The sequence below is a fragment of the Chionomys nivalis genome, chromosome 11, assembly GCF_950005125.1.
Source record: "Chionomys nivalis chromosome 11, mChiNiv1.1, whole genome shotgun sequence".
Classification (NCBI taxonomy): Eukaryota; Metazoa; Chordata; class Mammalia; order Rodentia; family Cricetidae; genus Chionomys; species Chionomys nivalis.
This window is the reverse complement of record NC_080096.1, coordinates 28,899,991-28,916,676: the sequence shown is the minus strand read 5'-3', so window position 1 is coordinate 28,916,676 and position 16,686 is coordinate 28,899,991. Positions and strand designations below refer to the sequence as shown.

General features: G+C 50.8%; 1 protein-coding gene across 2 annotated transcripts; it reads left to right on the top strand.

Moving 5' to 3' along the window:
- Positions 1-564: 564 nt before the first annotated feature.
- Positions 565-12,060, top strand: Hpcal4 (hippocalcin like 4). Of its 2 annotated transcripts, XM_057785124.1 has the most exons (5): positions 573-723; positions 853-957; positions 6,145-6,313; positions 6,447-6,662; positions 8,154-12,060. In XM_057785124.1, exons 3-5 carry the CDS (start codon positions 6,152-6,154, stop codon positions 8,349-8,351), a joined length of 576 nt encoding a protein of 191 aa, XP_057641107.1. In that variant the 5' UTR covers positions 573-723; positions 853-957; positions 6,145-6,151; the 3' UTR covers positions 8,352-12,060. The 2 variants fall into 2 exon arrangements, with proteins under 2 accessions (XP_057641106.1, XP_057641107.1); XM_057785123.1 differs by lacking the exon at positions 853-957 and having other exon boundaries at positions 565-723.
- Positions 12,061-16,686: the final 4,626 nt, after the last annotated feature.

Sequence of the window (16,686 nt, the reverse complement as noted above, 5' to 3'; positions counted from 1 at the left end):
CTAGGTAGAGGGTACTACCTCATCCACCCAGCTCTTGCTGTACCCACCCTCCCCTCTGCTTCATGGTGGGAGGGAGGACACTGGTGCAAAGACCCGAGGTCCTGACCACCCTATCTCCTCTCCCCTCCACCCTGCCACTCTGCAGCTCCTCATTGATTCCCTCCAGGTTCGGGCAGGACACGGGATGGGGTCGCACCTTGTGAATCACCCCCTCTCCTATCCCCACCCCCGCTGGGGCCCAGGAAGAGAAGGCTTAGAGATTCAACTGTGGTTCTTCTGTTCCCATAGCAACGGTGCGGTTGTTTTTGCGAATCCACTTTAATCATCTGTACTTTTCGCTCCAAACTGTGACCCAGGCTCTGAGCCTCAGGATTGAGGGACAGATGGGGGTACAGTCCTCTACAATCCTGGCGACTCGGGGAAGGTCAGCGCGGGCGGGAGGGCGGGGCGCGCTCCAATGGCCCAGACTCACAGGCCACCCCATCCCCACCTGAAACTCCGGCTGTCACTCGGTGCCAGCTGAGCCTATCGATGTCCAAGGTTCTTGAGAGGGGGCGGGCCTTATGCAAATCGTGTCGTCTTCGAGAAGCACATAGTGATACAAGAGCTGGGGAGGCGGCTCCGACGCGAACCTTACAGAGCACGGCGTCCACCTGCTAGCCAGCCTTGTCCCAGCGGCCGCCCAGGCTCGGAGCCATCCAACGAGTCAGCGAGCGGCCTCAGGTAATGCGGGTGGGGCCGGGACCTCGGAGTAACCCCACGGGGCGGAGGCCCTGAGCCCCTCCTCCTCCGCGTTCCCCTCCCATCCTCAGCTGCTCAGATCCATCTTCCTGACCCTGGGTCTATCCATAGGTGGACAGCTATCTGGAGGGCCCGCCTTGGGCAAGGGACCTCCACTTCAAGCCGGGTCCCCAGTTCAAGGAAGGCGGTACAGCTGCCTTCTTACCCCTAGCTCAGGTAAGAACAACCATTCCTCAGGCCCCAGTGCAAACACACACACACACACACACACACACGGGGGTGTGGTGTCGCTGGTGCTGGAGGAGGCTTCAGTCACTCTATCTCCTGTTGCCTCTAGAGATGGTGGTTTGCCAGCCCCATGGAAACCTCTACCTGGAGGTAGCCCACACCCACACCAACAGTTCACTGTCGTTTGCACCTCGGGGTCCTGTTCCCAAAGATACCTCCATAGCAAACTCATTCTCTGAGCACATTGCCTCTGCCCCTGATGCTGACAGCTCACAGGGTACCCAAGGGAAGGATGAAGATCCCCCACCCCAGTGTCCTACCCCAGGCACACTCAGCAGCTCCCCACTAGTCGCCCCCAGGCTAGACAGAGATCTCTGCCTCTTTTGTCCTGTATGGAGCATGAAGCAGGGGTGCTCCTTCCAGGAGACCCCCCATAGCTCCAGTCTGCACACCTTGCACCTCTCTCCTCTCTTTGTAATCCATTCTTCTCTGCCCTTCTTTGCGCCTAGTTGCTCGCTTTCCACTTCCTGTTGTTTGTGGAGATGGAGCTCTGCTTCCTCCCTGCTTTCTCCTTTGAACCTGATTGTGGAAGCAGTGCAGTCTGCTGTAACCCTCCCCTTTGCTTTGCTGCTGCTTGACTTCAGCCAAGTCTTTTCCCTCTCAGACTTCATGCGATGGGGGAAAGAGCGGGACAGAGGACGATTAGATGAGGTGGTCTTGAACAGCCTTCCAACTCTGACAAACTCTGGTTCCACAGCTGATTAGAGGAAAACAACGCGTAAACCATTAGGATATTGCTCAGAGGAGACCCGAGAGGCCCCAGTCCTCCCTGTACAGACATCCTTTTTCCTCAGGCCTTCTATACATCCTGCAGGGTCATTCTCTTAGGGGTCTTTTCCAGACCACCCTGGCATGAAAACTCCAAATTGGAGGTGGTCAACCCCGCTCATCTTGCAGGTATCACTTTTGCCTCTTATGAAGGGGAAGAACATGACCTGGCTGTTACTGCTGTTGCTGCTGCTTGGAGAAGAGCAAAGGGAGGAGAGGGAAAGAGAAAATCTCCTGACCAGGGAGCTGTTGTCACCATGGCAACTGCCTCAGCACCAACTCCTCTGAAGCTAGGCAAGGATGTGGGATTATTGCCTCCTTCAGTCCCTCCCTACCTTCACCGCCACCACTCCACTTGAACCTGCTAACCCTGAGCCCTCTAGAAGGAATCTCTGAGCACAGAGGGTCAGGTTTAGAGCGAGAGGTGCCTCCTTAACTGGAGGACAGTCCTCCAGAAGCCAGCACAGAACATACCCCCAACTAGGCTCTGGTCTTTGTTTTGCAGCTGATGGGCTCCAGTTAGTTGACCTTGGGTGAACCTTTCCTTTCCCTGACTCTGGGTTCCATTGTCTCTGACGATAGGAAATCCCAGATAAACAATGTGACATAGTACCAAGGAAGGGAGGACATGTTGCTCTGCTCTCATAATCTACGTGCCATTCACTGGACATGACTGCATCCTAGGCTTTGCTTTCAAGCTTCTGCAGGGTGCTCTCGTGCAGGCACAGAGGGAAAGCAGGAACCAGACAGACAGGAACAATAGGAAAAAAAAGGCACCTTTCCCCCTACCCAAGATGCTCAGAAAGAGTCAAAGTTCTGTTGGAAGGGGAAAAAACTTATTGTTGGGCAGAAGGACCTGGGGACTTCCCTTGTTTCAGGCAATGCAAAGGCTTCCGTTAGAATCCTGGATTATTAGATAGGTCAGGAGGTGGTATATGTGTGAGAATCCCACCCCATAGCTTCACAGGGTCTGCCTGTGCCCAGAGGGCTGAGCCTACGCTGTTGCCTGACCACTGCCCAGCTTGGAAAGGGTTGATTGCAAAGGAGAAGGCGGCAGTGAAGAAGTGAAGGCAGCTTGCAGCTTATGTCTGCCCAGAGAAGAAAGGGTTAAGTGAGAGATACTATTTAAGCACATAGATAAGGTGGGTTCTGGCTTCAAGATACCTGAGTCAGAGAGAGTGTGTGGTTATGGAAAGAGCAGTGGAGGGTCAAGATCAACAGGTGAGCAGTTTGAGACAAGATTCTAGATGATTCTAGAGTTTCAGAGGGTGTGGTGGTGGTGGTGGTGTGTGTGTGTGCCTACCCTAACCTTAAGATGAGATTCTAGAAGATCCTGGCACTTCAGGGTGTCACTATACCCCATACTGTAACTAGGAGAGATCATGTCTTGAAACAGAGGTGCCAGAAGGAAGGCCCTTCTGTGGGGCAGGTAAGCCCTGTTGACCATGGGCTTGACTTGGCAAAGAGCTTTGCTGGTCTTCAGCACTGTGAGCTCATGGACATAGCAAAAGTTCCAGGAACATTTCAAAAGGATAAAACACTAGACCCGATGGCAAGCAGGACCTGGAGAAAGGGGAAAATCTGAAAAGTCCATAGGTTCTGCCAGAGGTGGCAGAGAGAGAAGGGAGGGAGAGAGGGAAAGAGAGAATGAAAAAGAGAGAAGGAGGTGGGGGCAGGGAAGAAGTTCGAGTTGAGGCTGAACCTGGCTGCGGCTGTGTTGGCTCAAGGTTCCTTGTGGGCACCCACTAGGATGGACAGATAGTTTCTCCTATCAGAGACTGTGGGCTGCAGCTCAGGCAAAATGGTCTCTCGCAGACCACAGATTAGAGCTATTTTTCCAAGAAGGCAGGTAGGGGTAGAGAAGGTTTGTGCTGAGAAAGAATAGTCATGATGTAGAGAGGACAATCAGGCAGGTGGTAGGGACTCAGCCTGGATGCTCAGCGAACTCCTGCACTGACAGCCACTCCTGTCTAAGCCACTGCTCTCTCTCAATTTTGTCTTTCACTAAAACAAGGGGATGATATCAAAAGGTGCTGCCTACTTTAGCTTTCTGACAATCTAAAAGAGATGAGGGGGTGCTTTCTGGTCCTCACTGGGTCTAGGGCCAAGGAGGGGCAGGACACAGGTAAGGACCCCGAAGATGGGAGGGTGGAAAGGTAGCACAGGAGAGAGAAGAAAGGGAGCAGAAGGTGAGGACCACACAGACACCATGACGCATAGAGACGTGCGCACTCTGACAGATTTGCAGCCTCATGCGTTGACACCCTCCTACACATAGACCCAGCCCCTCGTGCAGACACTCAGGCACATCCTACAAGAGCCCTGGGAGAGGTTCTGCCTCCTCCACCAGACACCTTTGCTTCCGGGGTTTCCAATTTCCTTACGCCTTGAGCTTACACAATTGTTGGGGGAGGATGCAGCTGAGATGGTCCCTCACTTCTGCCTACGGGAGGTCTAGAGGCACCCTTGACTCCGGCCGTGGGGCAGTTTTAAGCTCCCGAAGATAGCATGAGTCCCCCTCCTTGGCTTCTCCTGTGGAATTCTTCATCTTCTGGAGGTGGTAGGCTAGTAGCTAGGGAAGGATCTGCTCCTTGATCTCATGACCCAGAGGAGGATCCTGAGATCTGGAGATATACTGTAAGGAGCTTGGGAATCATTTGCCTTGTTTTCTATGTTCATCTCACTCCTCAATCGAGTCAGCAAGGGCTACCAATGCCCCCTTTCAGCACCTTTCAGTCCGTCCACATCTCTCTATTTGAACTGTATGCCAAGCCCTTCCTTGTTCCGCACACGGCTCTCCACCTCAAGCCATCTTGAACTCGAGATCTGTTTTTATTATTTTCAATGATGTATAGGCATGCGTTTGTGGGTATGTGCACATGAGTGCAGGTGCCCTCAGGAACCAGAGGTGGCAGATGCCCTGGAGCTGGTATTACAGCTGGTTGTGAGCCGCTTGACATACCCTGGGTGCTGGAACCAAACTTGGATCATCTGGAAGAGCAGCAAGTGCCCTTAGCCACTAAGGCATCTTTTCAGCTCTACCCTCAAATCATCTTGCCCATTGCAGCCAAAAGAAATTCCCCCCAGCCGGGCGGTGGCGCACGCCTTTAATCCCAGCACTCGGGAGGCAGAGGCAGGCGGATCTCTGTGAGTTCGAGATCAGCCTGGTCTACAAGAGCTAGTTCCAGGACAGGCTCCAAAGCCACAGAGAAACCCTGTCTCGAAAAACCAAAAAAAAAAAAAAAAAAAGAAAGAAAGAAAGAAAGAAATTCCCCCCCAAATGCCTGGATTTCCAGGACATAGATCAGGACCTGGCATATTGTGAGCATCCTATTCTATGGGATGAATGTTGACTTCTAAATTCTTGCTTTAAAACATCCAGGTTAGAAGCTGGAGAGATGGCTCAGAGGTTAAGAGCACTGACTGCTCTTCCAGAAGTCCTGAGTTCAATTCCCAGCAACCACATGGTGGCTCACAGCCATCTGTAATGAGATCTGGTGCCCTCTTCTGGCCAGCGAGCGTACAGACAGACAGAATACTGTCTTTATAATAAATAAATAAATCTGAAAAAAAAAAAAAAGTCCAGGTTGGCATGAATTGAAGGCTCTTTGTCATCTATCTCTGAAAACCTTGTATGAGCTGCTGAAGGCTGGCTCATCTTAGTTTTGTCTTCATACTGAGTCCAAGCCTCCAACAAATGCTCAGGGAATGAATGGGTTAATGAAAAGCAAACTGTAATCAGGGCCATCCCTGCTCCAGGCGAGGATTTTTCCTTATACACAGGAAGGAAGAAGAAATGCTTCCTGTGTGGGGTCCCCAGGAAGGCCTGGAGGAAGAACTTGGGAAATGGTTCCTGAGGGACACTGGGAGAGGAGAAGTCTACCCGAGAGAGAGGGTGCAGAGTGCAGACAGCCCTTGCTAGCAGGAAATTAGTGGAGGCTTTATGCTAGGGACCTACGGAAGGATGGGTGATGGGAGAGGTGGGGATGAAGATTGTACCACAAGTCACTGAGGGGGTCAGTTGTCCTCAGGAAAGGCTGGAAATGTCCTTCCAGGAGGGGTCTGCTCTGGGGTGCAGTGTTTTGTGAGGGGAGAGGGGGGTCCTGCTCTGGGGAGAGGGAGACCCAGTGAAAATAGGCTTCCTATGAGAAGGGGGTGAGTGAAGACTGAGTATGTTGAGGAAGGTGGGGCTTCCTGAAGTGGGTGGCCAGGGAAAGGGGTGGGGGCTGTTGTGGAAAGAGGAATATTGACTTTAGGAAGAGGGCCCCCTTGTGGACGGGTGAAGAATCACTTTGCAGAGGTGAGGTTCTAGCCTGGGCTGTGTTGAGGGAGCTCTCTGTCCTGCAGGCCCACCATGGGGAAGAACAACAGCAAGCTGGCCCCCGAGGTGCTGGAAGACCTGGTGCAGAACACAGAGTTCAGCGAGCAGGAGCTAAAGCAGTGGTATAAGGGGTTTCTGAAGGACTGTCCCAGCGGCATCCTCAACCTGGAGGAGTTTCAGCAACTCTACATCAAGGTGCAGGGTGGGGCGTGGCATGGCGGGGTGGGCGAGTACTGGGGACCTGAAAGCTGGCGGAACTCAGAAGGATGGGGTAGACGGGGAGGGTGGGACTGTCGCTGCACCCCAATAACACGTACCCCTCCCTCAGTTCTTCCCTTACGGAGACGCCTCCAAGTTTGCACAGCATGCTTTCCGCACATTCGACAAGAACGGCGACGGCACCATCGACTTCCGGGAGTTCATCTGCGCCCTTTCTGTCACCTCCCGTGGCAGCTTCGAGCAGAAACTCAACTGGGCCTTTGAGATGTACGATCTGGATGGCGACGGGCGCATCACGCGCTTGGAGATGCTGGAGATCATCGAGGTGCGGGGCCAGGGTGGGCGTCTAGTGTTCTTGATCCTCAGGAGTCTCCTAGCTGCTCCCCAGCGTTCTCCCACCACAGTTCTGCAGGCCCGTTGTTCAGTGCTTAACCCGTGGGGTAGATGGTGTCAGGTACCCCGTATATTTCCAGATGAACAAAAGGCAGCATGTGGCAGCCATTTGGTTTTTCAAGAAGTAAGTATTGAGGTCTGAAGAGACGGCTCAGCATGTAAAGGTGCTTGCTACCAGGTCTAACTACCTAAGTTTGAGCCTGGGACCCCACGTGGTAGGAGAGAACCAATTCCCACACATTTGGCTTCTGATCTGAGACAGGCTGCGCCCTTGCTGACTCTCTATCTCCCTTCCTCTCTCCCCACCCCTCTCTCTCTTTTTTTAAGTTTCGTCTTTTTTTTTTTTTTAAATATTGTGTCTGTCATGTGTTTTCATAGGAGACTTCTTCTAGTAAATCAGTAAGTAAATTTGGGTCTTGCCAGGCAAAAATGGTATGAAAAAATAAGCAAAGGAAGGGAGAGTGATGGAGGAAGATGAGAGGGTGCTGCTGCTGAAGTCTGCAGAGTGAACCACCCGTGTCTGTGAAGCTGTGTTTCCACGGTAGTGGAGGTGTGAGTTGGGGGAGGGGGCGCAGAGAATGACAGGAAGACGTCCCACAGGGAGGCAGGAGAACTAAGCATGGTGTCCCACCTCTGTCATCCCAGCACTCAGGAAGCTGAGGCAGAAGGATGGTGAGTTCAAGACTAGACTGAGCACATAATGAGTTCGAAACCAACATGGGCTACAGGTGAAGCATTGTCTCAACTTGAGGTTTTTTTTGTTTTTGTTTTTGTTTTAAATCTGGCAGAATGAAGTCGATACTTGTTGAGACAGAATTCTAGAGGCCCAACAGGTGAGAAGTGGGTTAAAGAGTTGTTAAGACAATGATTCGTTTAAGGTACTCATCAGGGAGACAGTCTTTTTGTCTTTTTAATTGATTGGGTATGTTGGAGCACGCCTTTAATCCCAGGACTCAGTAGGCAGAGGGAGATGAGTCTCTGTGCCAGCATAGTCTACATAGTGAATTCAAAGCCAGCCTTGTCTACATAGCAAGCTCCGGGTCATTCAGAATTCCATGAGTAAAGAAACGTGTGTGTGTGTGTGTGTGTGTGTGTGTGTGTGTGTGTGTGTGTACACGATGGAGAGGGGTGCATTACCACAGTGTCTGTGTGAGGTCAGAGAACAACTTTGTGGGGTTAGTTCTTTCCTTCCACATTTATGTGGGTTCTGGAGACCCAACTCAGGTCATCAAGCTTGTGCAGCCAGCTCCTTACCTGCTGAGCCACCTAGCCAGCCCTAAAGAGCCAGTCTTAACAAGCATGTGTCTCTTTCTAGTGCCTTCTCCTCCCCCAGTGTCTCCTCAGTCCACCCCCAGATCCCTTTTCTTCATCCTCAGTCCTCCCTGCCGGTCGGGTGTTCACACCTCCGTCTCTGCTCCATCAGGCTATCTATAAGATGGTCGGCACCGTGATCATGATGCGCATGAACCAGGATGGGCTCACACCCCAGCAGCGCGTGGACAAGATCTTCAAGAAGATGGACCAGGATAAGGATGACCAGATTACTCTGGAGGAGTTCAAGGAGGCAGCCAAGAGCGACCCATCCATTGTGTTGCTGTTGCAGTGTGACATGCAGAAGTAGACTGGTGAGGGGCGGGGTCCCTGGCCAGGACAGGCATGGCACCACCCAACCTGATGTCCTCTCTGCTGGCCCATTCCCAGGGGGAGGGGCCTTCCAGCCTCACTCTCTAGGTCACCCACTCCTCTGCCCAAGCCTTTCTCTCCTCAGTCAAGTTCCATGAGGGACCACCTCATCCTGCAAAAGAGACGGGTCCTCTCAAGTAGCCTGTCCTCAGATAGTCTGTCACTAGCTCCACCTCTAGCCTTGGCCTAGGACCAACATCCTTTGGGCTTAGGGGAGTTGGCTTTTGACCCAAGAGGCGAGGTTAAGGAGGGGGCTGAGGGCAATCCTGTTGTTCCCAGGATTCTGCTCTAAATAAGCAGTGTGGTCCCACAGGCCCCCAGTCAAGGGACCAAACTAGCTCTATCCTTTGCAGATTCCTTGAGAGGTGGTCTCTGCCCTGCCCCCCTTGACTCCACCTGGCTCCTCTGGCCCCACCCTTGGGAACGTTCATTGAGTCCTTTTCTTCAGCTAATGCTTGTTGAGTCCTTGTTCAATGCCAGGCACCTGAAGGTGCTAGGAATACGGTTGTTTACAAAAACACATCCCATGCCCTCTGAAAGCTCACAGGGTAGTGAGACAACTTCCAAGGGCTGAGGTCTTAGTGGGACACAGCGGAGATGAGGGTGTAAGGCAGCTGGCAAGTTGTTGGAACAAGCGTGCCCTCCAGCTGCGCCACCCAGGGCTGCAGAAAGACCAGATGAAAAGCCTATGGGAGTTTAGGTGCCACATGGGTAGAAATTTTAAGAAAAATGAAAATTTATGTAATATTTATTTTTTTAGGGCCCTTTCAAAGAGCTAAAATCATTTTACTAGACTATTAAGATATACTCTATATTACTTGGTTTCTTATAAAAAATGACTTAAATGGATATAAAAATGCTAATTTTCAAGGGGGGAAGTGTTTAGGCAAAAGGGGTGGAGGCACCAGCAGACTTTGAGAACCTGCGCTCACCCATCAGCAGTCCCTGCTGCTTCTGCTACTTCCTTTTCTCGCCCCTTTTCAATCCCACAAGTGACTTTCTGTCGCACGGTTTGGGTGCTGGCGTCAGAGGTGGAGAAAAGGTTTGCCTTGAGCCCGAGCAGTTCATGTCCCACATCTCAGCGGCTTGTTTCTGAGTTTGGCTGGTTTCAGGGACTGGCTTGTTCCTTCACAGCCTCAGCTAGAAGGAGCTGGAGGAAAAGGATCATCCGGCCACTGTTCGGCCTTCTGGGTGGCATGTATGGACCAAATGCCTAAAAAATATGCTGGGCGTACTCCATGAGAAAGGCTTTTTCTGACTCCTCCACCCTAGATCTGCCAGGAGAACAAATCTGTCACCTTCCAGGCTCAACAGCTAGGCTTTCTGAACTTTGGGGTCTAGGAGCTAACTATTGTGTTGCATGCTTTCCAGAGAAACCTATCGTGCTTCTTCCAGTCCTTCACGTTCATCTCGCCTGTGCTTGTGATCAGGCAGGAGTTAGCTTTGACGTGCAGTGACAGTTGACTTCCTCCTGAACTGCTAGGAAAACTGCCTCATGTTCTCAGTCAGGGTGGGAGTAGAGAAAGCCTGTGAAGCCGGGGCGTGCTGTGGTGGAGATTGCCCTGCAGGAAGGATGCTGTTTGCCTCTCTCTCTCTCTCTCTCTCTCTCTCTCTCTCTCTCTCTCTCTCTCTCTCTCTCTCTCTCTCCTGAGTGCTCACCTCCCTGCTGCTAGAAACTTTTGGAGATGCTGACCCGTGGTCCAAAACTCTGTCAGACCTTCCTTCCTTATGGTATTTGGAGGTAGCAAGCCACCTTCTTCCTGTCCTACCTATCCAGGCCACGTGGTGAGGCTGAGGAATTCATAGCCTCAAATGATGCTAGCAGGTGTTTATCTGGTGACGCTTCTTGGGGCTGTTCTATAGCGCTCATGAGCTGCCTGTTAAGTACGTCTTGTGCTGTCGTCAGCACCGCTCAACAGCCTGGCTCAGCTGGGACCTGAATTTCCTAGTGACAAGCTTTTCCTTCCCCCCAAATGTCTCACGGCAACCAGAATTCCTCGGCTTTCAGAGGCTCGTATCTATTTGCTTCTCATTTTGTCCAGAGAGATGGCTTGGAAGCTAAGACTAAGGGTTGAAGGTGGGGAGGCCTCTTGTGTGAGAGCAAGTAGTCAGGAGATGACACAATGCCGAGACTCGAACACTAGGTTCTCTAAGAGACTTTTCTCTGCCCTGTTCATTTTTGCATCTGTTTGTTCAGATGTTCACTGCAGGACAAATTGACTTTTGTCTTTCCGAAGCTTCCTGCCAAGAAGTTTCTGAGGCTATAGTCTTCCAAAAAAAGACGAGGAACTTGAAGTCTCTCCATTTTCAAGCATCTTCTTTTCTGCTTCCGGGTGGCTTTGCATAGACCAATGCCATTCTTGGAGGCTGCTAACCAAATTCCAGAAGCATCTTACATTGTCTTCCCCACTCTCTTCCTCCCTGAGAGAATCGCTTTTGTTTTTCCAAGCTAGTAGGCAAGTTCTTCCCATGTGACTGATCACTCCAGGCTTCAGGCTGCCTATTCATGGGCAGTACTTGTTACTGCCAAGGGTCTCTGCCTTCCTGCTGATGGGAGGAGCCACAGGCAGGTTAGACCTTGCTCCCACACTCTCTTGGGTGTCTACAGCACTGCGTGCCCAGGAGACCATATGGTAGAGCACCCGTCCCTGTCTTGAGAAGAGCGATAGGTCCCCCGTCTCTGCTCCAGCTTAAGAAGAAGCACTTAGCACGAAGCACAAGGTTAGCAGAGATCTATGCATGACTTGCACAGACATGAAAACACACAGGCAGTCAAAGCATTGATAGACCCAAGTTCTCCTTTGAGGTTCTGTATCCTCTTCCGGGGATTCTGTGAATCGCGTTGGTTCCAGATTCAGCCTCCTCATACCTGCTATCCTCATTCATCCTCTCTGGCTAAGCGATGAGTCCCTTATTTCTCATCTCTAAGACTCATCCGCGTAGGCTGCTTAGCTCAGGTGCCACTCCAACCCGGGCAGCTGCATAATTCCTGACTTCCGTTTAAGAAGATGAAAACAAAAACAAGCCTGTTAGCAAAGGCACTAATTCTTCTCTGCCCTGGCAATGGTGGAAGCTCAGCAGCAGAAATTCATTTCACATGGGAGGTCGTGGGAGCAAGGAAAGAGAGGAAAGAGAGCCGGTCCTCCCAGGCAGGGCAGGAGTAAGCTAACACTGTTGATATTTTTACACAAAAACTTAGGAAAGCAAAAGTCATTTCCTGAGGATCCACCCAGGATCTTTGAGGAAAGATCAGTGAGGCTTTGTGTTGACTTTGGAAATCACCGTAGGGTTACAAATACATTTCTTACATAGCTCCTTCATTGTTCTTAGAGAAAGAAATAATTCATGTGCTCAATTTGAAAGTCTTAGAGAGACATGGGCTTTTTTTTCTAGACTTTCCATGGTTTTCTCTTCTTAGCTTTGTCAGAGTGTGGGGTCAGGGCAAGGCCTCCCAGGATGCGTGAGTCTCCCTGCTTAGTGGAGGCTGACCAGGTCCAGGGCCTTCCAGTAACAGCAGGGAGGAAGCAGACCCCCGCTAACCTCCAGATGTGCCGCTTCTAGCTGCGCCCACAGCAACCATCTTCACTGACTAATCCTGTGCGTGTGGTGTGTGTTTTCCCCACTGACAATGAATAAAAGGCGTGACTGTGTAATGTCTCCTCTTCTTTCCTAAGCTGGCTGGGCAGGGCTAGGGTGGGGCCACGGGAAAGAGGCCCACGGAGTTCACAGAGCACCTTGGAGCCTCCTTAAGGTCAAGCTCGATCTTTGGTCTGGCGGGGAATCTAGTCATATAGCACGGCGATCCACTTCAGCTACTTCCAAGGAAAAGGGACACAGATCACAAAGGGTCCCAATGGCAGGCAATTCAAGACATGGGGACCAGGCTGGGGATGTAGCTCAGTTAGTAGACTCAGCATGCGCAAAGCCACGGGTTCAATCCTCTGCACTGCTTAAAATGGATATGGTGGAGCCGGGCAGTGGTGGTGCACGCCTTTAATCCCAGCACTCGGGAGGCAGAGGCAGGCGGATCTCTGTGAGTTCGAGACCAGTCTGATCTACAAGAGCTAGTTCCAGGACAGGCTCCAAAACCACAGAGAAACCCTGTCTCAGAAAACAAAAACAAAACAAAACAAAAAAAAATGGATATAGTGGTACATGTCTGTAATCTCCGCATTTGGGAGGTGGAAACAAGAGGATTCAGAGCTTAATGTCATCCTAGGCTATTTTACTGAGTTCAAGCCTAGCCTGGGATACATGAGTTCTTGTCTAAGAAGCAAAAATGAAAAGATCTGGGCTTAGAACTGGAGAGATGACTAAGTGATTGAGCACTGACTGCTCTTCCAGAGGTCCTGAGTTTAATTCCCAGCAACCACATGGTGGCTCACCACCATCTATAGTGTGGTATCTGGTGCCCTCTTCTGTCTGATGTCCTCTTCTGTCATGCAAACATACATGCAAAAGATCACTCATACACATAAAATACATAAAAAACTGTTTGGCCTCCAAACTAGAACTGGCAAATGTGGCAACTGGGCCTCTCCCTTTCCAACCCTGGGATCACGGGCTTTGAGTCTCTGGGTAATGGTTACTTTGTATTTTGTTTGTTTAAAACAGGGTCTACTACTTAGTAGCTCAACCTGGCCTTATGCTCCTAATCCTCCTTTAGCCTTCTGAGCCCTGGGATTGTAGGACTGTTCCATCATTCCTGGGAGGATGTTAATGGCAGGAGACGTTGGTAGAAGGCATCCCAAGAATCCAAATGAGTGGATAGTAACTGGTGGCTAAGAGCCAGACGATGGCTGTATGCTGACTTTGTGTAAATGGAGAAGAGACACTCTTCTGAGTGGAAGGAAGTGTGTAACTGAGCAGCGAACAGCACCTTTGGATTCCTTAGAAACATATGGCCAGGCACGGGGATGCACGCCTTTAATCCCAGTACTTGGGACGCAGTGGCAGGTGAATCTCTGTGAGTTCCTGGACAGTCAAGGCTACACAGGCGAACCCAGTCTTGAAGGAAGGAAGGAAGGAAGGAAGGAGGGAGGGAGGGAGGGAGGGAGGGAGGGAGGGAGGGAGGGAGGGAGGGAGGGAGGGAGGGACGGAGGGAAGGAAGGAAGGAAGGAAGGAAGGAAGGAAGGAAGGAAGGAAGGAAGGAAGGAAGGAAGGAAAAGACAGAGACAGAGAGAAGCAAAAGCCAGCCTAGTTTACATAGTGAGCTCACACAGTGAGACCCGAGAGAGAGAAAGACTAATTCCCCTTTTGCACAAATGTCCCAATATTCTCAGTTTAACAAGCAGAATGTGTGACGGATTTCAGCCCCCACCTGCCCTGCTTGCAGAATCACTGTAGTATAAACCTGCCCCACCATCCTCAGGAACTCAGTCTAACCCTGGAGAGTTCCTACACTGACCCAGCGTGGGAGGAAGCGGTGGAAAGCTCTTTTCAGAATACCCTCTCGTCAACCAGAGGGGTTCAGGGGCAGTGGCAGGTGGAGGGACCAGCTTCTTTCTGAGCCGCTCCATTGCTTTTACAAGGGTTGCCTCAAGGACACCTGGAGAAGGCAGCTTTCTTGGCAGGAAGCAATTAGGACAGAGGAAGGCGGCTGACCTGCCTCAGGGTAACCATGAGCCAGATCCGGAGCCTGACTCAGAAGCTGGAAAACCTAGAGTTGACGCAGGATGGGAAGTCCAGTCCCGCCTCCCTGGAGATGCACAGGTCCCTGGTTGCCTTCTTGACAAATCCCTCAATCTCTCACCAGGCAGGTGGATTTACCTCCTACTTTCCTTCCTGCCTTCCACCTCGCCTCCAAGCCAGGGCGGCATTTTTAAAGCGCACCTCCTATTAAGTCGTCATTTCAAGGGCCCCTCCCCTGCATTATGATCTGTTCCTTAAAGATTCCTCAAGACCCTGTATGATCTGCCACCTTCTGACCTCATAATCCTTGAGGTCACGTTTTCCTCCTGCTCCCTGTGTTGGAGCCACCCAGGATCTCTTCCCTGGGGCCTCATAGGTCTATGTACTCCCATAAGCCATTGCTCCTTTCTGGGCCACTGGCCTTCCCCCCAATCTTCATAAAGCCTTGCAGTCCTCCAATAAGAGTCCCTCATGTTTATAGGGTTCATTGCAGTCAGAAGACCTTCCTGCGTGGTTCCCAGGTAGCCAGGCCGAGCACATTTAAGTCTCTCATGGTTTGGATATGAAGTAGAAACCTAGTTGGAGAACATAGGCCACTAGGTGTAGATCCTTGTGTATATAGTGCCCCCAGTCACCTTCCCTGCCCCTTTGGTCCACATGAGGAGTGTCCCACTGCCAGGACACTCTGCCTCTTTGCGGAACCAGAAGCAACAGGTGCTTGCTCCAACTTTGCTAGATTGAACCCTCTAAAACTACAAACCAAAGTAAACTCTTAAGTCCTTTAACTCGTTTCCGCCAGGTAGTTTGTCACAGCCACACCAAAGTGGCAAATATGATCTGCCTCAAAAAAATATGATTTTCCTCAAAAGATGGAGCTGCAGGCTCACAGAGTTGCTATTCTGCCTCAGGGGCTTGAGCTCAAATATGCTGACATTGAGGCCACTGATTTCTCAGTTATGGGAGTAAACCCAATCCAGACTATGAATGGGGCTGGCAAGCCAAGTGTCTTGCCTGGTGGAGATAGTAAGAGGTAAAGAGCCAAACGGAGCAATGGTTACGTGAAGATGTGGTATATGCCATGGGCCTCACTAAATACCAGCCATTGGTACCAGGCCTTCTGAGGCAGGATCCCTTGGAAGCAGCTCAGGTATGTGGATGCCCTAGTACCTAGAGGGTCTGTTCACGGTTTATCATCTGAAGAGGTGCTAAGCATCAAGAGAAATTGTTAGCAGGAATGCAGGAAGGCAAAGCCAGGGAATCCCTACAGCAGCCAGCTCTCAGGGAGGACCATGCAAGCCAGGAGGACAGCCAGAAACCAGAGGGTCAAAAGAATAGTTGAAGGTCAATTCGCTAACCGTTCAAACAGGCTCTAGGCAAAGCTCTGACAGGGACTGACATACGTCATGGCAGCATCCTTTGATGGCAAGGAACAGACATCTAGTCCTGTCAGCGTAAGGAGGCACGGGCTAGGCTGGGCTTCTGTTTACAGGTGGACACAAGCTCAGGACAGAAGTATGTACCCTACAGTCTCAGTCCTCGGGAGACCGAGGCAGAGGATTGTCTTGAGTTTGAAGCTAGCTTTGGTTACAAAGTGAGTTCTAGGACAGCTTCAGCTATGATGTAAGACTCCATCTAAAAACAAACAACAAAAGCAAAACATGAGCAAAAATACAAGCTAAACAAGCTCAAACAAACGGGGCTTCTTGACTCACCCCACCGGATCTGGAAGCTCAACGTTCCACCCATTCCCACTGCCTCATTCTCTCACCACTCCTCCCCCATTCCTTCTCTCTCCAACGCCATTGACCTAGTTGATGGCTAGGTCATCATGGCTGGCTTCTCTGTATCCGTTCATCTGCTCAGTTATTCCCAGTCAAAACCCCAAAGGGATAACCCAGCATGGTGTCGCACGCCTTTAATCCCAGCACTTAGAAGGCAGAGGCAGGAGGATGTCTGTGAGTTTGAGGCCAGTCTCGTGTACATAGGGACTTCCAGGACAGTCAGGAATACATAAGCAGAAGCTATCTCAAAAACAAGTAAACAAACAAAAACCAACAACAACAAAAAACAAAAACAACAAACCCCAAGGGGATTAAAAACAAACAAACAACAGCAAAAAACAACGAGTCTCAGAGCATCCCTATGACTGCCCAGAAGGGGGCAACACAGCCACTCCTATATCAGTAAGTTCAGCAAATAGTCAACCCAGTCTCAGAACGTGCTGGTCCCTGAGTAGTGGAGAGAGACGGGCAGCTTGTTTCTCTCATGGGGCCCTCTGACGTCTTTACCCATATCCGCCCACAGAGACTTCTCTGACTACACACGCTCTGTTTTAGAAGGACTCTAACACTCTGCAGAGGCTCATCCAGGCCTTTTGGGAGATGCTGGAGGCTGACCACCTAACTCCACATTCTAAAGAAAGAGAAATGTGACTGACCCAGGTCATCTTTTCAAGCCAGTCACATAAATCAGAATTGTTGGGGATGGATTACTTTTATGTAAATAAAACACTCATCCCCATCCATTCCAGTTTGGAAAAGGATACATCGGAAACTACTTTCCCAAATTTATTTTTATTTTTTAATTTCCCCTCTCCTCTCACCCAAATCTATGTTACTGTCTTTCCAGAGAGATATCTCTAT

Coding starts and splice junctions, on each gene's coding strand:
- Hpcal4 (XM_057785123.1), top strand. CDS start 6,152: ATGGGGAAGAACAACAGCAAGCTGGCCCCCGAGGTGCTGGAAGACCTG. Junction 6,314..6,446: donor TTCAGCAACTCTACATCAAG/GTGCAGGGTGGG, acceptor CCCCTCCCTCAG/TTCTTCCCTTACGGAGACGC. Junction 6,663..8,153: donor AGATGCTGGAGATCATCGAG/GTGCGGGGCCAG, acceptor CTGCTCCATCAG/GCTATCTATAAGATGGTCGG.